At 41.0% G+C, this 23682-nt stretch overlaps 1 protein-coding gene across 9 annotated transcripts in view; it reads left to right on the top strand.

The window, feature by feature from the left end:
- Positions 1-23682, top strand: part of mcf2la (mcf.2 cell line derived transforming sequence-like a) — a 52434-nt gene that overhangs the window by 8086 nt on the left and 20666 nt on the right. For 4 of the 9 annotated variants that reach the window (XM_042219902.1, XM_042219901.1, XM_042219898.1 and 1 more), the window contains 2 exons: positions 19794-19877; positions 22379-22493. In XM_042219902.1, the coding sequence (XP_042075836.1) occupies positions 19794-19877; positions 22379-22493 (199 nt within the window). The other 5 variants (XM_042219903.1, XM_042219897.1, XM_042219904.1 and 2 more) reach the window with 4 other exon arrangements.

The following is a 23682-nucleotide window of genomic DNA, read 5'->3' as shown; positions in this document are numbered from 1 at the left end:
CAAACACCTGAAAGCTTCAGACCAGCAGAAGTCCAAAGCTTGCTTTTAATCAGTGAATCAAGTGTATTTGTCTAGCAGCACTTGGCTAATACTTGCCCTCTATTCCTATGAAAGCATTAAATGTGTATTTAAGTTTCACACAGTGAAATGGCCTGTATTTATATAGCGCTTTACTAGTCCCTAAGGACCCCAAAGCGCTTTACATATCCAGTCATCCACCCATTCACACACACATTCTCACACTGGTGATGGCAGCTACATTGTAGCCACAGCCACCCTGGGGCGCACTGACAGAGGCGAGGCTGCCGGACACTGGCGCCACCGGGCCCTCTGACCAGTGCTTCTGCATTTCAACACAGTGCAATATGTCATGCTGTTTTTCATCTGAGGTTGTATTTACCTAATTTTAAGCCCTTTTATGGATCTGATTATATTCATTATTTCCACATAATTAAACCATAGAAATTAAAGAGGGTGCGTTTTCTTTTTACCACGACTGTTTGTACAGAGACTTTCTCAGTAGAAGGGAGGGGCCAAGGAAACAAGACCAGTGTAATCACTCAAGAAATGTTGACCGGTGTGCATATGAAAGAAATAGGGAGGGTCTAGAAATACAGCAGAGGATTAGGGAAGTGATATTCTGCTCCGTACCTGTGGAGATGAAGACGTTAAGCGAGGAAGAGGAGAATGGACAGAGAGTCAGGATGAAAGAATGCGCAGGCGAGAGGTTTGTCTGTATTTCGCTGGAGGAGATGGAGAGCTACTACAGATACAGCCGCTGCTGTCAACGGCTGCACAGTGAGTTTCGCAGAGGTGTTTCTGTAAGATTTAAGGTGTTCTGCTTCATGTCACTGAGCTCATCTAAGACAGGAACCTGGAGTTGTAATGTCACAGATGACAACTTTGAGCTACAGTTGGATTTTGAAGTCTATTTTGGACATCAGAAATTGACTTACTGCAGCACACAGGTATAGGCCATTGCTTTTGCAGTGCAGGTAAATTGCAAGAAATGTAAAATAAGAAGCAACAGAAATGTGCCCCCCTTTTTTTTTTTTTTTTGCAAATGATGCATTTTCTCTTAAATGCTAAATCGTCTCTTATGGAATAAGTTCCTGCCATTTTTAATGCCTTACGTTAGCATTAAATAGCCTAACCAGCCATCAGGGTTTAGAATGGCTTTTGTAAAGGTTTCAAGGATTTCTTAAAATATTCACAAGAGCACGATGTTTAGTTTCTGCAGTGCTCTCAGGCTGCTCTGGAGAAAATCGGAACACATGACAAAATGAAACTAACCTTGCGCTCACAAAGTTAGTGGGTTCATTATAGGTTGACTTGGCTAAATCTTGGCTTCCCCCTCTTCACAATTTATTTTATAATAATAATAATGATAGAAGATTTTCTCTGCTTGATGGTCAAGCTTATAATTCACCCATAGCTGACCAGTTCATCTTTAGTCATTCGTCATACTTATAATCTGAAGATTGTTTTTATGGAAACTGTGTGAAGAAGGGGAATGAAGATGCACAAGAAAACATGGCAACACTGTCAAATGGCTCTTGAGACTCCTTGTTAGAGGAAGTACATGTGGCAGAAAGCATTACGGTATCTGCTAGATCCTTATTTACACAAGGTGGTTCAGTAAGTTGGCATCAGTACTTGAAAGTCTACGAGGTTGACAGAGAAAGGAGAGGTGTGTCTGTGTGTGTGTCTCCATCCAGCATGTATGCATGTGGGAAGCGTGCAGCTTTTGATATTTTTTGTGTGTGTGTGTTTTAGATCTTTGCCTTTCAGTGATATTTCAAGTCTATTTTGGGCCATTTTGATATGTATATTTTTAGTACAAGCTATTCTCGAAATACTTTATCACAAAGCTAGTGCTGTGTTTTGTTTTTTTCCTTCTTGATCCTGTTCTCCACCTTATTGTAGCTTTATCAAGTCATATTTCTATCCCCTGTCAAGATGGAGTCTTGTGGCCATTCGTCCAATGTCAGGATTGCTAAAGTTCTCTAAGATACAAAATCACAGCAGATATTCAAAGGTAGTAAGTGCTTGAAGCACATCTGCCACAATTGATAATCAGCTGTTTTCTTTATTACTTTATGTGGAAATTTCTTGAATCATTTCTTGTAATTTCTTGAATCCTCATGACAGAGATCAGTCTTCCCCTTAAGTACCAAGCCTTCCTCTTTCATGGGTAGTCTCATGATTGTGCAGCCCATTTCCCATTCCCCCCCCAATAACTGATAAACAACTGAGATCATCTGTCATCATTGGGTGCTGTTTTTGTTTCGATTCATACTCCTTCAAGTTCTCATTTGTAATAACATTTCTTACATTTTTCCAAAGTTTTTAAAGAGACTCCAGGTGGCATATTTCTGGACTACAAATAATCCAAAATTAAAAAAATTACAATCTTTAAATATGATTGGCCAGAAGCTGATTTTGTAGTTTGAAAAACCACAAATAAAATCTCATTTAACCATTCAGTTCAGTTCAGTTTAATCCAGTTTAATTTATATAGTATTAAATCACAGCAGTAGTCACTTCACTTTATATTGTAACATAAAGAACCCATAATAATAGAGACAGACCTCAACAATCAGACGACCTCTTATGAGCAAGCACTTGGCGACAGTGGGAAGGAAAAACTCCCTTTTAACAGGAAGAAACTTCCAGCAGAAGAGGGGAGGCCATGTGCTGCGACCAGTTGGGGGCAAGGGGAGAGAGACAGGACAAAAGACACTGTAAAAGTGAGCCAGAGATTGATAATGAAAAGAAGTGAGTAAAGAAGAAAAACTCTGTGCATCATGGGAATCCCCTAACAGCTGAGGCCTATTGCAGAGTAACTAAGGGAGGGTTCAGGTTCACCTGACCAGCCCTAACCATAAGCTTTGTCAAGTTTTAAGCCTAATCTTAAAAGTAGAGAGGGTGTCTGTCTCTTGAAAGTGGGAGCTGGTTCCACAGAAGAGGGGCCTGAAAGCTGAAGGCTTTGCCTCCCATTTTACTTTTAAATACTCTGGGAACAACAAGTAAACCAGCAGTGCGAGAGCGAAGAGCACTAATGGGGTGATGTGGTACTATGAGCTCTTCAAGATAAGATGGAGCCTGACAATTCAAGACCATGTATGTAAAGAGAAGGATTTTTAATTAGATTCTTCATTTAACAGGAAGCCAATGAAAATAATTTAATATGAGAGAAATGTAACCCCTGTCAGTGCATTGAACCAAACAGTCCAGTTGGAAAATGTAAAAACTTCCTGTTATGCGGCAATACTGAGGTATAATGGGAACGATGTGAGTCTTCAATTATTGAAGTCTTCAAAGCAATAAAAGATAGCAGCAGTTTAAATGCGGTCTGTTTGATCAGCTGTAATGTTTTATTGATGTCTGAGTAAAATATTTTAAACTTGTTAGGTAGAGAACGTAGTTGGCTTGCTTCACTCAGTCACTGGTTGTAATGCTGATCTGCAGACATCTCAGAGATGATGATAAACAATGCATCTGGAGCTCTGAAACAGTGGGATGATACCATGTTTATGTCCTCTGTGATAGGCTGACTGATATATCAGTTGGATGCCATAAAATACAGTCATATGAACAGTTAATTGATTTAATGAACCTGGCAGCAATACGGCATAAACGATCTAATATATATAAACAGTGTAATGAGATAAGATAAGCCCCTCTTGATCGAAAGAGTGGAAATCCAGGTGTTGCAGCGACTGGCCCACGTAGGCGGTTATGCTACACTTAACGGAAAAAAGTAGCTTTAGCTTGCTGATGTTATTACTTCGTTCATAAACAAAAAAAAAATGTTGTGATGACTTTTAGGGGAATTTTAAATCTGCGTAACGTTTTCTGTGGAGCTAGTTTCAAATTGCTTTATCTAGAACTGCTCGAGTGATATTGAAATTTGCTTGAAAACGTGATGGTATGGCCTGCACTGCCATTGAAAGGCCTTAGAAAGAATAGCTTCAGAGAGAGGGGCTGAACTGTAACACAGATTCCCAATTATGGGGTGTACTCAGGGCCAGGTAACTACATAAATTAGATCAATGGCTTTGAAACTATTAGAGCTTGAAAATGGAGGGAAAAGTGTATTTTCATTGTGATATTCAAAAAAATGGCATCCTCTAACAACTTCAGTTTGACTTTTCTAGAAAGATTTAGTGTCTGATACAACCTAAATGAGGCTGTAATGAATTAGTTTTGCCTTAAATATTTAGATCACGTCAGCCTTTATCAGTGATATGCGCAGCTGTTTTTAACAAAGTTCCTTAAATCTCTTGATTCTCGCTGATGAATACTGATCATCACAGAAGTCACAGGTCAAACTAAGGGCTTGATATGCGTGCATTTGTTTCCTGTAGAGAAATGCACTCGTAGCATGGTGATAAATTTTGCTTTGTGCAGGGATAAGTGCGACATCTATCACCATCTACAGATAAAATTGATCCTTTTGGCCTTCAGCCTTTAACCGAGCCACACGGCCTGCTTTCTGTCAAGTTTCGGTTGATGTTGAGTAAATACTGTCCACCATATGGAGAAGAGGTGACAGAAAACAGCAATGTGGAAAGTGAAGGAAGGGAGAGGAGTCCAGTGGACATGTGAATGTCTTTGTTTTTCAAACTGAATTTGTTAGTTTTGTTTTCTGTGCTTTTACACTGCGGACGTTTATAATTCGGAGATCGCTTCTTAAATAAACAGCCCAGTATTTATCAAACTATAGAGATGTTCGCACCTTTTTATTTCCTTACTCTGCCTCCGCTGCTTTTTTGGGCCTATGAGTCATTTCACAATTGCCGTCTTCCTGTTTATGCTGTAGCCGGCCTATAGTGTTTGATCTCGAAGCGGAAGGATTCAATACTGTTCTCTTTGTAGGCACGGATGCTGGGGAGGAAAGTCTCAACAAAATAATCAAGCTGTAAGTTATTCTAGCTGTAGTCTGCACTGCTTCCCTAATGCACACACATACAGGTACAACTAGTCTTCCTCTGCAACGGTATGCACACACCGATGTCTGCTCTGCATCCCATGTGCACAGATGCACATTTCCACAATTCACATTCGACCCATTTTCTGCTTTATGGCCGCCATATTTTGCAGGCTGCTTTTCTTTCTAAGCCGTAATTTCAAAGAGGAAGTCCTGGAAATAACCTGATTTAAATTTGATTTGGCTGCTGCTTCTTTTTGATGATATGACATTTTCAAAAAGAGAAGCATGTGATGAAGTTCATCATGTGCTGATTTCAGAAGTTGGGAGTGTTTAGTCGATTGAGGTTATCAGCGGTTTTGGCAAGTTAACAAATTACATTACCAGGATCAAATACACAAAGACCAGCATTTTAAATAAAATGACCTGATTAGACGTCTAATATAATAATATTTTATTTATATCGATATTGATTCATAGATTGATAGAGCTGTGCATAGAAACAAACCTTCCATAACAGAACAGATGTGATACATATGTGCAATACTCACAGCTTTCCTGTAATTTCTTTAAGTAGTCTTAAGAAATAGTTCTGCAGGCTTCTTGAAGGACATTCAAAGCTCTTCTGTGGATGTTCCTGCCTTTTGTTCTGTTCTCTGTCAATATGATCTCACAGGGCTTCAATAATGTTGAGGTCTGGACTCTGGGGAGGCCAATCCATGACTGATAGTGTTTCACTGTGTGTTTTTCTATCCAAGTTTGCTTTTACTGCATTGGCACTGAGTTTATGATCACTGTCGTGCTGGAAGATGTATTCCCACAGTAACAGCTGTTACAGGAGCTACCATTCACAAATCAGTGAAAAAAACTGAAATGAAAAGCAATCAATATACATTTAGGAAATCTGAAGGCAGCTCACAAGGATGGTGATAACTTTGCTGCGGACTTCGTGTAAATTGTAAATGTTAAGGGGTGGAGGTGTAAACTGATGACGAGTGGGTGAAACTGCATGCATGATAAAGTGGTAGAGACAGGAAGTGAGCTATTAAAAATCCTCTGCCTTTTCCTGTGCAACAGCCAACGTGCTCTATCTTCTAAATCTGACATGATGTAAATGTACACGTACGCCCACAGGGCTCCATCCTGACACAGCTTCCTTCATGTATGCCAGCTCTTGAAGGACCTTCAGCCATTATTACACGAACATGTTTTAAAAAAGGCTCCAGCCTTTCATTTATTGATAATCTCATCTCAGACGAGACTGAGATTCATGTTTAATTTAATATTATTGTCAACCTTAAACAACCATCATTTATGTCTATTTTGTGGAACTTTCACCACTCTCTCTATGATTTCTACCTGCCAAAATATTGTAATATTCGGCCTAAAAAACTTTTATAATTATATGTCTGGCCTGGTGTAGTGGTTGCGTGCGCTAGGAAAGTGAACGCATGGCGTCCCCATTCCATTCATATGACATTACGACACTTTTTATGTAACATGAACATTTTTTACTGGTATAATCACCAACAATCAGATGTGGCACAGCCCTAGTGTGGACTTTAGCCTTTGTAACTTTGCCACCTTTTACATGCACAGAAGACTTTATAATAGTCTAAAGCAGGAATGTTGAACTCATTCAGAAGGTTAACTACATATTTAAAATACCTGACATACCCTAATGTGAGAAATATAATTACAGTTTCAGCAGAAGTTCTCAGTCTTTCTATGTGATGGCAACAGCATGAACACATAAGTTAGTAAAATGAAAGAAAACTTTCTCCTGTCATTAGAAAACAGTACTCTTAATTCACAAAAGTTGTCCTTCTGTATATTTTAATTTCAGGCCAATTACACAAAAAGAACAACTTTTCTGCCATTTAATCTATTACTTAATTAATTTAGTGTGGTATGAACGACTATTGTGGAGGTCTTTACCAGTAGGAAAAGCTCTAAAAAATGCAAAATCTATGCCCTCCTTCACATTTTCCAAAGCTAACCAGGGTCAGACTGGAGTCTTTGCCGGGCCGATTTTGGACCCCAAGCCTTATGTTTGACAGCCTTGCTCTAAAGGAAATGAGATAAATGTACAGTCACTTTCTGGCAGAGCAGCACATATTTCACTTTGAAAGAAGATACTGTTTTAAGGCGACTTAGGAGTTAATGAGTGTTTTTATCACAAATTTGAATTGATTACATTTTTTTCTCAGATTTTTTTGTATATAGAAATGAAGAGTAACTTAGCAGTAGTAGTAAAATAAAGCATGTTGAAACCCACTAAATCTGAGACTATTCAGCGGCAGCAAGGCTGCCTTTACGTGAATTAAACTCCCCAGAGTCGAAATTTTCAGTTTGTGTGTGAGAGTGAAGCAGGGGGTCCCCCTGCTGACCCCAGTGGCATTATGTGTGTCTTTTGTGCCTGTACGATGGTGCGAGAGAAGCGGAAAAAAACAGAGGCTTCCATTTCAAAGCGTGTTTGTTTTATTTGCTTACATTTGTGTACATACTCTGCTCTTGTTTTAAAGGAACCGGGTGCCAAAATCTCAAATTACATTTAAGCTAATTTATGTCTGTTTGGTTACACGAAGAGGCTGAATCAGGAAGACAGACAGACTCCTAAAAGCTGATTAGCATTGGCCAAGAGATCCTTTTTTTTACAGTGAATTTAGATCATATTACATACTGCCTGATATTCAAGACAAATATTACTGAAGCTAAATTGTACATTTAGTACAATTAAAAAGTTAAAGTATAGTAATTTGATGATGATAATAATAATAATAATAATAATAATAATAGACTTCCATGTTCTCTTCCATGTTCTCAGCCAGGGGGCGGGCTGGATGCTCCAGAAGCTCCGCCCCCTGGCTGGCACAGACAGAGAGGGTGTGTGTGAGTGTGTGTGTGTGGGGGCTGTGCTGAGCAGTGACAGCTCAGTCAGCGGCTGGAGCAGAATGGACTCCCGTAACTTCCACCGAGATGTTCTCTGACAGAATATGCGGCCGTGCGTGAGCGTGTTTTAACTCTGTGTGTGTGTGTTAGAGGCGGGGAGGTGGACACACACACATGCACTCCCTAAACAAACAATGGCATTGAACAGAGTGTCTCAACTCTGCCACGAAATCACCAGGCTATGGCTGCAGCTGAAGATGATGACAGGTAGAGTGTGTGTGTGTATAAATGTGTGTGATTGTCTGGTTTTGGGCAAAGTCAAGATTGTGGGAATTCTGCAGGTGTGTTTCTCTTCGTATGCATTTAGTTCTTGCTCTGTTGACTCAGTGCAGTTGTTACCTGTGCACTCTGGTATCAGAGGTAAACCTGATGAGAAAGGAGAGTCCATTGTCCACTTAATCTTAGACAACAAAAAACAGACTAATGAGGGTAATAACTGACTGAGTTAGCCAATCAGACTTGATCATCATCTAGTGAAGACTGTAGCAGCACTGAAACTGAGCCGAAGCACGTGCAAGATTGCTGAAAATATGTCTAGAGTAACCTGGTGTAGACCTAAAGTGTAGTAGATCCTATCCTCTGCACACAGAGGATTTCAACATGGTGCTGCTATGGTAAATGGCAACACATTGTCTTAAAAAATGTTGCTGTTTTTCCTGAAAAGGTCATATTGATAAAACTAATGCAGAGATCAGCAGGGAAGTGAACTTTCAGAAAACAAAGAATATTGTAATAAAGGCTGTTGTTGTGGTAGAATAGAAACCTTTTTGACACATAAACCCATCAAAGTTAAGGCTGTGTGAGAGATCACTCATGTCATGAGGAGCTCTGCTGGTGAGGGTAACCCAATTTATGAATGAAGGAGATGAGTGAGCATGGTCTGACATTGATTTTTGTCTCACTGCACAAAGATGCTCTTCCTGCTAAAGGCACTATGGTCCATCAGAAGGTTACATAATCAAATCTGAAGTGGACAGTGCATTTTGTCCCGAGGTCCTGTTTGTGCGTTGAAGTGAGGTGTGTGTGTGTGTGTGTGTGTGTGTGTTTATACAAGGTCTGTTTACCCACAGTTACAGTACTCAGTGGGGCACGCTGACAGCATGTTAATCACTTTCGTCCCATTAACTAACACAGTGCGTTTCCTCTTGTCAGTTGGAAGCAGCGTTGGGACAAAACGCTTTTGAGACTTTGAATGTCAACATCTCCTCCCCCTTATTTCCACCCTCTGTGCGTGTTTGCGCGCACGTCATTTGACTCCATCTCATCTATTTGGCCTTTTTTTTGTTTGCGCTGTTGTGGAAAAATGGAAAACTAAAAAAAAGCCGCAGAGTTTATATGAATCCATAGAGATTTTTGGTCGAGCCTTTCATGGCCCCTCAGGTGTGTGTGCAAAGTAGTGTTTGTTTTGTGAGCCTGTTTCGTGTTGCTGTGCAGAGAGGGAGCGTGTTTGATCTGCTAGCAGATGGGCTGAAGTTATCTCACGAGCTTAGCCCGTTCATGCACGGGCAAACACACCACAGAGGTATCAACCTTTCCTTTCTTACTTTTGCCAAGTCGAGATTAGAAATCGGCAAGTCGTGACTGTGTCCCCACAAGGCCACTGATATACGTGTGTATGTCAGTGCCTTATGATCTCAGAAACAGGAAGCATTAACATCGAGTTAAAATCCAGTGTTTGCGCTGGATCTAGCAGCAGTAGCTGCTTTTTTTAAAAGTTGATTTGTTTGATCCTAGAGTGGCACACACACACACACACACACAGCTAAATTAATCTTTCATGATCTCAGTGAGCAGAAGTTTGGGTTAATAATAAAATGCAACATATTAAGTGTATTGAATACAAGTGACACATTTGTCAGGCTAATATAGTTTCAGTCAGCCTTAGGGACCTCTTGCTGTTTAATATTGCTTAGAAGATGCACCCCGAATTCCCAAAAAGTGTGTGTGTATGTGTGTGTGTGTGTGTGTGTGTGTGTGTGGTCTCATTTTAATGTGACTTTTTGGTGAATTGACAGGCTTCTGTGTGTCTTTGAATGCAACTTTCTATCTAAGCTTGCAAGCATTAGCTCATAACTTAGCACTCATTTCCATATCATTCAAATATGATCGCTTCTGACTCCAATAAAACGCCACGGTGACGGCCCGAATGCCAGACTTCAGCCTTCAACCGTAAAATGGAAGTCCATTAACAAACTGTTGATGTTCTTGTGGCTGTGACCATCTGTTTTTTGTACCGTCTCTGACTTTTTGGTAAACATTTCCCATTCATGTAAAAAAAACCCTGCAACTTTGCATTTGTTATAGTTATGTTACAAGTGCTAGAAGGTACAGGTAGATAGTGCATTTTAATGCGATAACAAAAAAAAAACTGACACAAAGGCTCAGTCTGGATCCTGGACTTCCCGTGCTGTTTTGGTAGAGCCATTACTGCCTGGCAAATGGCCATCTCTTTTACATACTACACTGCAGAGCTTGTAGCCTCTTCTGACACTGCTGAAAAATACATTCTGTCATACATGTAGTGCAAACTCAAACTGTCCTGGGTCAGGAAGAAGCAGAACTAAATTTCTGCCTCTTCAGCAGGCTCTACTAAGCTTTAAAAAGCATTCTAACTTCCTCTGAAGTATCGCTGACCTTTTAATCGTGACCCACTCGGCTTCAGATCAGATTTCTTTGCTAGCCAATATCACGGCACTGGATTACTCTTCAAAGTTGACTTTCCTCTGCGAATATCAGAGTTGAAGGGCTTTCGTCAAAAGTGGAGCATTAGACACCTATAATCACATGTAAATTATACTAAAGCATTCTGCAGAGTCATACAACCTTGACTACATGGAGAAACTACACCAGAGAGGGAAAAATATCTGGAATCTGTGATGACTTAATGATGCTAAATCCATCTTGAAGTGAATCTGGCCCAGTGTTAGTGACTTTTAAGACTATTCTAAGAAATAAGGCTTACTTCCAGGGCATGATGTCAATATATAAAAAAAAAAAAAAAAGTGGTGGTGTTAGCTTTTCTCTGCAACTGGAGGGTCCTTTTCAGGCAAGTAAAAACACAGGGCTATTGGATTCCTTCCTTACTGGCTGCCTCCTTCTTTTTCTCTCCTAGTATGTAATTTCCCCCCCTTTTTTTCTTCCTCCCCACTGTCTTTCACTTCTCATGTTCTTTGTTCTGTGTAGTGTAATGACTGGTAGCTATAGCCAGAGGCAACTAAAAAAGGGCTGCTGTTATATCTGCTGGTTTTGCACTCAACTTGTGCTATTACTGTATGTTTTCTTTTTTCCTCTCTAGTGGTGGGGAGAGGGGGAGAGGAAGGGAGGAGGACCTGGATTTTAAACCCACAAAATTGCGAGTACATGCTTTGTAGTTTAGTGAGGTGCACCACAGATTTACCGACGGCTCCCAGCCCGTTTGGGAGTTTCTAGATTCTGAAATTCCCACGACAGAGCTCAAGTCTGTAGCCAAGATCAGGTAATGTTTGTCACCTGGTGGGGTTCGGGAGGGTCACATCAATTACTGAGCCACCTAGATGGCTCAATTATTCACAAATTACCTTATGGAATGGCGGGTCTGGTTCATGCTGACGCACTCAGACACTCGAGTCATTTCACACTGTTGCACTTGCTGCAAAAACAAAGGAAAGACATGGTCTGGTTGTTTTAACAGCGTGTGAGCGTAAATAGACTAAAATTACCTTTAACTAATAGGTGAATTCCTTTTCTTGTACTTGAAGGTGGTGCATGAACCCATTTGAAGCCTCAGCATTTTTTTATTTTGTATTTTTTGGAGCCAGACGTGACCATATGTGGATGAGAAGGTGGTGTGCTAATGTTAGCAGCTGGAACTAGAATACTTCCATGCTTGATTGGAAAGGAGCATCAGTGGGCCACATGGGTGCAGTTCAGTCACACACATGCTAATTAGTGCTAAGTTAACAGACTGATAAAAATAAGTTTCACTTGTCAAAGCTGATGTACATGTCCTCGATGCACCGTGCAAAAGTTGACGCTTTGCACGGTGCTTGGAGCTTCCTATTTTGGGCGCTTGCACTGAACAGCAGAAGCACATTTGCTGAATAAGGAACGATTCTGCACAAACTTGTCTTGACGTCAGCAGGCAATAAAGGGCTGCATTCACTTGTGTAACACAAATCAATATTATTATTGTTTCTTTAAAACGCTTAATGCTGCCTGAAAGGGTGCGTGTGTGTATTCATTTGCAGATTTTTGCGCACTTTGCTTCGGCGCAGAGTGGGAACCATGCCTGAGAGGGATTGTGTGTCCGTGTGTGTGTTGTGATGGCAGCGCAGACTGTAGACAGAGGGACAGTAGTGTGTTGTTTTGCTGAGATGATGATGCCACCATCTATTCAGTAGATTAGGGCTCGCTGCCAGTGACCGAGTAAAGCCTAAAGCTATTGTTCTGGATTTCTAACTGCAGTGGACTGGACTCAGAGGACATCGCTTTCGTCTTCTTGGCCTTTTTACGTTGAAGATTTAATCTTAAGAAGATTTCGCCAAGAAAAAGCTTGTAAAATTTTTGGTGATTTAAGGTGGCTGCAAGCGATTGGTTTGGAGAGTAGGTAAAAAATAAATCCAGAAATTGATATATTATTTTTTCACCACCAGTGAAACTATTTTTTCTTTACACTTCTAGATATAAATAACTTGTACACAAATCCAGTCGTGATAACCCTTTACAGCCAAATGAAACAGTTGCAAACCTGAAACATGATATATCGGACCACCTATGTCTGTAGGGTCTCCTTGGCAGGGCGTGGAGGTCCTGGAAAACACACTTGGATAGGCATGTTGTTCAGCATTGGCAAATGTAAATAATAAGTAATAATTCACCTGGACTCTATTCAGTGAAACCTAGGTGCTCCAGCTGACTGAACACTTACAGCTGTAGCTTCAGACATCAAATAAGAACATGTTTTTCGACCTGCTAATCTTTCTTGAGCCCCGGTAGTTGAAGCTGTGGGTGTGGGGCACCAAATTCACATGCATTCCAGATCACTGTTGGCCCTGTGACCCAGTTGTTTGGCATGGTGTGTGCATGCCAGCCCTTATCCTGTGTGTGTGTGTGTGTGTGTGGTAGAAGCACCACAGCAGTGACAGATGGAGCGTTGGTAAACCCGGACTATAATGCCAGATAATAAAGCTTGGATTCCCTCACATGCACACACACACATACACAGCTGCAGAATGGTTGTGTTGCTTCTCAGCATGTAACTCACACAAATGTGCACACAACTGGCCATCTCTCTGAGCTGGTATTTAACACCAATGCAACAACTTTTAGCCCTGCATGCCACGCCCTCACCGGATTCCCCTACCTAGTGCCTTCGAGTCTACATTCCAAGTCGGTCTTTTTCCATTTGGTGCATACCATAGCAGCAGATGCAGAGCTTAAGGTCTCAGTGACGCGCCTGAGTGCTGGTGGACATGTGTCTCAGTGAAATTCATCCTGACTGCTTCAGGTTTTCCATCAGTTTGATCCTTTTACAATCTAAATGATTAATTTTGTGTTAAGAATCTAAATCAAGTATCACTGGTCCATGGTTGAGTTCTTTCTCTTGTTGCGACCATAAACACGTAATCTAAAATGTACTAAAAGTTATAAACTGCATACTAGAAGAAGGTTAAAATGGGGTTAACAACATCTATAGATTGCAGCATCAACAACCAATCATTTACCAGTTTATCTGTAATGATGAGGGCAGCACAGAATTGGCGCAGGCTGAGATTTGAGCCCTAACAAAACACAGGCACAACATTGGGGGGAACAAAAGGTTTAAATGTTGCATTTTAAGCGGGACCTATGGCCATCAGTGGACCGTAATAATACTTCTCCATTTGCTTATGTCTTGTTGTGTCTATCTAAGGTTCTCTCTGTATGTTGTGCACCTCTGTGTCCAACCACATCCTGGCTGTTTTTGTTTGCGCGGTCCTCAGCGAGGGTCATGTCTATGCACTTGTGTGTATAGTCACGTGTGTTTGACTGCACTCCAGTCAGCTATCTGGCTTCCTGCGGCTTTGAGCTTTGACCAGCCATCGATGCTGGCAGCCGTCAACAAGCAGAGAACAGCTGGCTGCCGTCTTTGAACCGACAATGTGTGTTTAGTGATGAAAACCTGTAGGAGCATGACTGCAGAACAAAGGAACAGGATGTGTGTGTCCATCTGGGTGATGGTAATACAATGTATTAGCGACAACAGTCTGGCTTTTATAGGACTTAATTGGGCTGCTGCCTTTCATTCTCCTCAGAGTTGGGGTGACACGTTAATCCTGAGAATCATTTCTCATATGACAGACAAATAAACGTTTATCTTAATATGACATTGCGAACTTCCCCACACAGTAAATACAGTAAGCATAAAAGGAAGCTAAAGTTCAAACTCATGTGACAGTCTTCTTACTCGCATGTACTCTCTTCCTTTTTTAAAATATACTCCAATATATTTAGACTTTACTGCCAACTGTGTCTGCTTTTTTTGCTTTTGATTTGCACATCTGCAATAACCGCAATAACTCTGTAGCAACAGCAACATTAATTCTTATAACAACAACAGTTTTACGGTTTTCATTGTGAGGTAAATGCTCTACAATAATACAGAGAACTCCAACAATCATCACCTACGGGCATGCATGTAGTGACTGGGCGAAGAAACCAAAACCCCTTTTGGTTGGGGGTCAATAACCTCAGTTTTATCTGAATTTAGGAGCAGGAGTTCAGGGGTCATGTAGGTCTTTATGTCTTTAAGGCAGTCCTGCAGTTTAATTAATCGTTGAGTGTCATCTGGCTTCGTTGAAAGATAAAATTGGGTGTCATCTGCATAGCACTGAAAATGCATGATGCCTTGTAATAATATTGCCTAAGCGAAGCATGTATAATGCAGATAGAACTGGTCCCAGGACAGAAACCTGTGGAACTGACAGAGCTGCCATCAAGGAGAACAAAACTATATGAACAAATGTAAAAGAAAGTTAATAGCTGTGATTTGAAAACATAAGCTGCGGCATGTGCAGCAGGTCAGTGCTGAAGCCGCAACTTTGCAGAATGTTTGACGTTTGAATAATATTCACGTCAGTGTTCTCCTCCCAACACTGGGCTGTTTACAACCTTTCAGATCACAAGACTCCACATCATCTGTAGTGTGACGGTGATGAGAACATGCTCAACATCGCATAATGTTAGATGCTGTGTGTTTTATGGTTTTAAACTGTGGCGCTCCTCCTGACCCTCTGCCACAGAGAGATCACATCCACGGTATCGGCTAGCACCAGGCCAACACATTAAATATGTAGGCATGTGTAAAGAAACCCTGTCCTCCATATCATCTTATTGAGACGAGAGCACCTCTACAGTTTTTTTTCCCCCAACTGCTTCCTTTTCCCTCTTTTCACCCCTTTAAATCCAGGTCTTTTCCTCCCTCATATCTACAACCAAGAATACAGCTGGAGACATTTAGGAGTGTGAAATGATCCGATTTAGTAGACCGCAGCTGCAGCTGCATATTAATCCTGAAATGATGCGTTCATGCAGCACATATGTCTTCATCCGAGTTGTACTTAACATTAACTTAAAAGTTATTTTAACTGCTGAATAGAGCCCTTTAGAAATACAATACACTTGATAAAAGTTAATAATGGTGTAATATTTTCCTAATGCATAAGATTGCTGGGATACATATTATTTGTCCTTCAGATAAGCCCCTGAGAAAAGGATGAATGAATTTGGGAAGGGGTGTCAGAGGCCTGGGGGGAAGGGTATAAGGAGGGGGTGGGCATTCTTTCGAGGCCCCCCATAATCACTATTTGTGTTTGGCTGCCTTGTCCCACTTCCAGTGTGTGTGTGTTGTTTGGTGGGTAAAAGGGTTTCGCTCGCAGCCTCGCCACTATAGTTTGATTTCATTCATTCCACTGAGGACAAAGCGAGCCGTTTGAGAGTTTCAGCAGCAGTGAAAAGCTGCCCGACGCCTGAATGTCTGATATATCTGCACCATTCACCCATATAGTTCACAAACCATGAGCACTGTGCAGGTTATTTCAGCTAAATGAAATTGTTCTCTACAAATGTTCTTACATTTTCATAAAAATATGAGGTTCAATTGGGGGAGAAAAAAATGTCTTACAAAGTAGATTTTTGCATGCAGCAGGAAACTATTTCAAGCATTTAAAAATGCATCTTCTTAGTTGGACGATCACTTACTGATGCTTTCACAGCTACTTTACTGACTTGTATTTAACGCTAACAGCTGCAAGTACTCATCCTAAGGCATGGCTAATGTAGGAAATGACCGACTAAAGGAGCTTTAACTCCATCTGGTTGAAATGGCAAATCCATCCATGAACTGGACACACTGTGACATGAAGTATTGCAAATCGCATGATCGCATCGCTTGAGATTTAGTCTGAGAGTTGGTTTTATTTTGAAATAAAACCAACTCTCTTGCTGTAAGGTCAAAGATGCGGACACTTGCACGCTTAAAGTATATTCAGAGTCAGAGAGCGCTTCACATGTCTTGCTGTTAGTCAGAGCTTGGGCCTTAGCCAGAGCTTACTGCCTGACACATTGAACTGACAGCTGGCCCAGTGATCCCACAACACTCAAACACACTCTCTGACATATGACAACACACTTGCTCACACACAGTCTGCCTCCTATACTGTATATCATATACAAATAAAACATTTCCTTTTTGGATCCCCACCTCATTATCTCCTTTGTCCTTCCAGAAAACAAATTGTTCTTCATTCAGCACTCATTGCCTTGCTCAAAGGCACCATGAACTCAGATTTTAAAGCACGCGCCCTTCCTCTTTGTCTCTGCTGTAGTAGAAGCTAATTATATACAGTTGCTGGGTTTTTTTGTGTTAAATTACAGAGTGGTTGATTTTTGCTGGAAGCTCTGTGGTGTGTTTGAGTCTAATAAGTGGACCTGGATTAGTGCCAAGTCAACCATCTCTCTTTTTCCACTCTTAGACCGTTTACTTTTATCTTCCTCGGTCTTCCTCTGTCCTTTTTTAAAGCCATTTCTTCTTCTGTCTTGACCCAGTCTCTGCTCCGATTCTCCTCTTCTTTTGTTGTTTTTTCTGCAATAATCACTGCTTTTTTTTTTTTCCGGATAATCTCCTAAAATCTGTAAAGCTTTACCTCTGACTTTACCAAAGTGTGTGTGAGTTATTGCTGTACACCCCCAGGACACCATGTTCCTTCCTGACCAGAGCTACTTACAGTATACTTTGTTTTACTTCTTTAATAATTTTTAAAGCAAGTTCCAAGAGCATCTCAAACATCCTGTGAACAGCTGCTCATACTGTAACATATGTTGACTTCACAAAAAACATGAGACGTACAATCTGTAGTATGAGTCACTGTCTAGCCAATCATACGCTGACACAATGTATGTAGCATTACTGAAGCTTTAAGCTCTTAATCCCAGGGGGTTGCTGCATCATATGGAGCTGCTGCATAGACCAACGGTGCCACAGATTAAAGAAGGAAATGACCAACAAACATCAGCATGCGCACAGTTTTTACAGGTAGTCTGAGGATATTTGTGACGAAGAATGCCAATTATGTGATCACCTGCAGTGCTTTAGTCTGGTATGAGTGGATTGCTTTGTTCTCCGGTGTGGTCATTCTGTCTTATTTTCCCACAGACTAAAGGTTTCATGCTGTTACAGACTGTTTTTAGTTGTTTGGCTCAAGTGACTCACAAGTCCTGGTTTATGACCGCCTGATAACATCGCCGATGGCCTCAGCTGCACTTTGTGTTTACCGTAAAATGACGCATTCACACTTTGGTAATTAACAATAGACTCGCTGAACATATCGTTGTGCGTTAACATCTTTAATAACTACAGGATTAGATTTAGAGATTTAAAGAGGGAGCAAGTAAGGCACATCTCAGAGAAATAAAGTCTAAGAAGAGAGAGTGTTAGTTTGTATAAGTCTGCGTCCAGTTCACATGTCTGATTGGCTGACAGTGTTACAGTTAGATTAGCTAGCCCTTAATAGCTTTTTGGACTATCTATTGACATTTCTAATGTGACATCAGACGCACATTGCTTAAGAGTTGTGTGCCATATTGGATGTGATAGAACCACTGGTTGCCTTGGGAGGCTGGCGAGTGGTTCCTGCAGTTTGCCGGCTCTTGCTGGGTGAAATCAGTTGCAGAGAAGGTGCTTAACCAAAAACCTTCTAGTAATTGCTTTGATAGCTAGCACATTGTTACGGTGGCCCGTAGTTTGTCAGTTTTTTTGTTTTTCATGTTTCATGCTGCAAACAACTTGCTAACTACTAGATAATTAGTAGTAAAAGTTGAAGTTGTGCTTCCAGTGTTTCGAAAGGGCAGCTTTTACCATCAGGGAGGGCAGCAGGCCAGTGTTTGTAGACAAGCCTGTCACTTCCAACTATGACCGAAGCAGCATGCTAGCAACCACAGCGATTACAAGGAGGTTTTTGCCATTTGGTTTGGAAATGCACATTTTTCCCTACTGACTGATGACAATTAGGCAGTCACCGACTGGTCTCCAGGTTTGTGTGACGAGCATTATTCACATTATCCTACATTGCCATCATAATTGTCACATGTCCAAAATGTTAATGCCGCATGTTTAGCAGTCACATGTGTCAAAAACCTCCAAAAATGGGCATTGCACATATGAAAGTGCCTTAAAGCTCCATTCATTCTAATAGAACTGGGGGTTTCTGAAGCCAACTATATAGAAGTCTATGAGAGCATGACCTCACTTCTCACTAGTGGTCTGCTAGTGAGAATTTTGGTGTAACCAAGTAAATGCAGTGCTAGTATCGCTGTTCCCAATACAGATGTCGATACTTTTAACCTATAAAGGCTGCTTAGTCAAAATATTTTGCTATGAATTATGAATGAAAAATGTGCTCACTATGTCATAGTCATGGTAAATTATGGTCACCTTTGGTGTTAAATAGAAAATAAAACAGAGTGTGTTGTTGTCTATGGTTAGCTTGTGATTGTGAATTGGAGACATCCACACTGTTAACCTCACGGTGGCCTATTTCCATCTTTTATATGCAGTTTGTTATCAGAGAGAAAAGTGGAGCTTTTAAACCTCATCCATCAGGACACTTTCACCACAAAGCTTATCCTAGATGAGATTAAAACAGCGACTCTTCTAAAGATCCTATAATCAGTCTGGTGTTGCAATTTTTGGGTCGATGGTCCCTTTATAAAAATGTGAACAGTTTGTTTGGGTTGCACTTGGATGGTAATTAATGCATCTCACTGCCAGTCCACACCATACTGCTAGTAAACCTTGCCACACTTTGCTCACACCAGCCGCGGTGCCAGCATTTGTCTGCAAACACTAAGAGACACACACACACACGTAGCGATGCTCCATCATACACACTTAGATGACATTATAAATTCTCAGTTTTCATTCACAGATGCACACATGATCGGACACAGTTAACAATCCAATCCCTGTTTTTGGCATACATGGCTCACACATGGCAGCCAAATCAGAGGGGGGAGAGTGCTTTTTCTCTATCTCTCTGTCTCTACATGTCTCAAAGGGCTAAATGAGATTACTGTAATCCAGCCTGACCACAGGACAGAGGAAATCCAAATGGTGTTTACTTCATCTCCAGTCTACATTACTTTTACCCCTTTTCACTCTTTCTCCTTTTTGGATTTTCTCATTTTACTCCCTCCTTTTTTCACGTGCCCTGCCCTCTTTATTTCGCCCTACTTCCCATGCTCCTCCCCTTTTACACCTTCCACATATTTATATATAAACACACTTTAAAAAAAAAAAAGTTCAGCTGTTGGTTATATTGGCAAAAGAGTTGACAGTGGATTTTGGTTTGGAGACTTTGTTTTCTAACATACTGTTTTCTGTTTCTTTGTTTAGATGACATCGTGCAAAAGGATGATACTCCTATGTATGCAGCACAAATCGGCTCTGAACTCCAGAAACAGTTTGCCATCCTGCCAGGTTGGTTTGATATTATACACATGCACAAAGTGGCAGTTAATTATTTCAAGACATACATAACTTTCTCCTCCTTTTGATATGTAAAGAACATGCGAGTAAACCCGGCTCTTTGAATCAGCTTATCCATGTCAGTGACTTAGTGGTGAAACTCATGATGAACGAGTGACCCCAGAGAGATCTCGGTGTCTTTCCAAATGTGCAGCATGGATTAGATTAAACTGGACAATTGAGTTGCTAACAAACACATTCATGTGTGTGAACAGGGGAATTTATGTCGGGGCAGAGCTAATGGGGGTTATAAACATAGCGCAATTGGCCTAACTCTTTAGAATCTAATTATATCTTTGTGTCTGTGTAGCTCAGTGAAACGCAGTCCTCTCTCTACTTGCGCTCTTCTATGTAACAAAACTGTTGGTGCAATTAAAAAAAAAAAATAAATGTCTCTGGCAGCAAAAACACTTCCAGGACATGAAGGCGGATATGTCCAGCAGAGTCCAAAAATAGTTCCGCTCATACTTACATGACAGCCAAAGCGACACTTTGTGAAAGGCTTTTAACCTTTTGATAATTTATTTGCTTCTGTTTGTGTAGTTACCAATATTTTAACTAATAAAATAAAATAATAAAAGTTTAAATAATTTTGATTTCATTGAAGCGTAATACCTTAAGGGTTTTGCTTTGCGCTGCAGATATATTTGGACCTTTCTGTGTCTGCAAAGCTATAAACTATATGTGGGACCAATTTACTATCCTTCACACTCGGGGAAAATGTTGATGCAGCACTAACAAAATTATTGTGACCGTGTGCAATGAACTATATTATTGTCTTTGAAATTGGGACAACAATTGGGCTTCGAAGATGGGAACAAGGTCTGTGTCTACTTGCAGTCAGTTTCCATGTTGAAAGGAACTTTGTTCCATCAAGACGATGCTATCTGATGGAGTCAGGTAGAATGGGGTCTGTGACAATATGGCATTAACTATGATTGATTTGCAGAAATTGCAAGTCTGTGGCTATAGAAATTCGGAAATTCTTCCACAAACAGTGACATAGTTCCTGCAAAATAGTTGTTTAACTATAAAATGACTCAGGCGCTCTGCAACCTTGCTCTTATACCAGAATACAACCAGCTGAGTTGAGTCCTCTGTTGCAAAGACACGTGACACTAGCAGTATGTTGACTTTTTTTTGTTTATAAATTAGATGACAGTTATGTGCAAACCTTGATCTGTCTGTCTGAGAGTGATTGCAGTGTTTCTAAATCAGACTGCAATTGCTTGGCGACAAGTTGCCTTGTGTAATCAAGCTCAACTTTGTAAACAGTCGTGTGCAACTCAAAGTAAAGAAATTCAATGCAATTTTGTCTTGTTATTTTTTTCCCTGGTTGCAAGGAGGTTGTCGTCATATTTTTACTCTAGTATGGAGGTGGTTTTCAGGTGTTTACTTAAAAAAAACAAAAACAAACAAAGCAGGCATGGCAGGAAAGAACTGCTAAGAGAAGGAAAAAAAAGGGGGGGGGAAGAAAAATATTCTCATTCATTACAAATCAGACTCATGAAAAACACAAAAATAGCCAGGAGCTGGGAGAGAGAGAGAGAGAGAGCAACGGCCCACAAAAACGCATGCATCACATGGTACCTGCCCCAAACAAAGGAAAAACAAAAAATCCCAACATGACCAAAAAAACTCATTTGAGACAACATGATGGAGTAGTGTACAAATCCACATGAAAATGCAGTGAAACTCTACGGGCAGATTCAACCAGAAAAAGAAAAGAGTTGATCCCAATGGTCTCTGGACCCCTGTAGGGACCCAATGTGGAAATAACTTGGTCAGTTACTTGATGAGTTGGCCCAGAAATTTGAGCCATGAGGCAATCATAAACCACCACTACACAAATGCACACAAAGCAGCATGACAATACATGTAGCAAGAAACTACTCTTAGAGCTTATTGGGTTAATGACGATACGCCTGACAGTGAAGGCTGATGAATAATTCATCGCCCACATGTTCTGCTTATGAAACTTACCTGCTCATACAAAAGAGTGTGTGTGTGTGTGTTGTTGTGTGTGGTGTGTGTGTGTGTGTTGGTGTGTGTTTGGTGTGTTTGTGTGTGTGTGTGTTGTTGTGTGTGTGTGTGGTCTGTATGTGTGTTTATAAATTGATTTTGCTCTGTTTCTAGTCCAGAGGCGTGGTAAACAATCTCATGTAAGGCTCTTTAATGCTTTCTTTATTCTGATAGATCCAAAATAATTTGCATGACTTTCCAATATGGAAACAGGAGCTGTATGTACTTTATGATTTTTACCAGCTGCGCACTTACATAGCTAAGACAAATGGAGTTATGTGTTGAGTGTATTTATATAAGCGAGGAAAGTAGGGCAAAAAGAACCATTAAAATAACTTCAAGTTTTCAATCCACATGTCATCAAATCAATAATAAGATTGACAACACCAGGTGGCACGTGTGACATTTCTGTGATTCCTGTCTGTCTCCAGGGGGGCGAGGGATGAATGGAAGCCCCGTCATCGTCTTCCCAGAATTCCCAAGTTTCAGCGAGCTAGAAGAGGAGGAGCTCCAAAATGTCCTCAGCTACCTCACGAGTGTCCCCAGGTGAGTGTCTCTCACCCCTCCTCTCACACATGTGCTGTGCTAACAGAGCTTGAGGTGTAATACCAGGCGGAGCCAACAGATGCCAGCACAACACCAAAGGCCTGACTCGAGGAGGTGGCACAAAAGACACAAAGGTTTAGAGAAGAATGGAAGACTAAAGAAGAAGTCACTGATAACTGGCAAATCAAAAATTGAAACTGTACTCTGTGATGTGCATATACGAACAGAATTTTTGTTACAATGTTAAAACATTGCTCATATGAACTCATATAGTAGAACTTAGGCCTGATGAAAGGTTTTGTATTTATAGTTTTTCTATATTTCTGCAGTGGAGGTTTGTTTTCCTAACTAGAATATTTTTTTTATTGATCTGTTCTCATTACTCCTCTGTCCTCCTTCTTTATGCTCCCTCTGCCCCTCCACCCTCTCACCTCCCCTCCCTTCCTTTCACCTTTCCTTTAGTGCTGAGCGCAGCACTCTCATCAAGCACAGACATGCTCTCACACACATAATTAAAGGAGAAAGGAAGATGCAGCTGTATATCTATCTGTGTGTGTGTGTGTGTGTGTGTGTGTGTGTGCGCGCATATGTTTGTGTGTGTGTCATGGCGGCCATTCAGTGGATCATCACCTTTCATATAACAGACACACACTCACACCCCTCCCTCTCTGCCCACCAGCTATTTTGCACCCTGCTGCCAATCGGCTGAGCTCCCGGGTATCCGATTGGCTCTGAGCGGCAGAGCTCGGCTTTAATTGGCTGAGGGTGGGACGCGGGTGGTGGAGGAGCAGAGAGAGAGGCAAAAGGAGGAGGGAGATGCTCTGTGAGGATGTGAACGGTCACCTCGCTCCATCCGCGAGCTGCAAGAAGATGATTGTGGATGCACCGACTGGACATTGACATCAGCCGAATAGGAGAGAACTGAGGAAGGCTGGACTATATTTGGATGATGACATTGGATTATTGAGGATTTTTGTTAGATTTCTTTTTCTTTGGGCTCGGAATATCAAAGATTTTCTTCGCCCGGCTTTTTCATTTATGTGGATTGAATCTATTTAGCAGTAGCGATGGACTGAGGATTTGCCGCTTGCGGCGTCCACCGGGTAGTGTAACGCATTGCTTTTCTTAACATCTCTGTGTGTGATGATGAAAATTGGCTAATAATGACATCCAGATGGACCGACTCAGC

This window comes from Haplochromis burtoni, unplaced genomic scaffold (genome assembly GCF_018398535.1).
Source record: "Haplochromis burtoni strain Fernald_Lab_line unplaced genomic scaffold, NCSU_Asbu1 Contig_40, whole genome shotgun sequence".
Lineage (NCBI taxonomy): Eukaryota > Metazoa > Chordata > Actinopteri > Cichliformes > Cichlidae > Haplochromis > Haplochromis burtoni.
The sequence above is the reverse complement of the archived record's forward strand: the minus strand, read 5'-3'. Positions and strand labels throughout refer to the sequence as shown.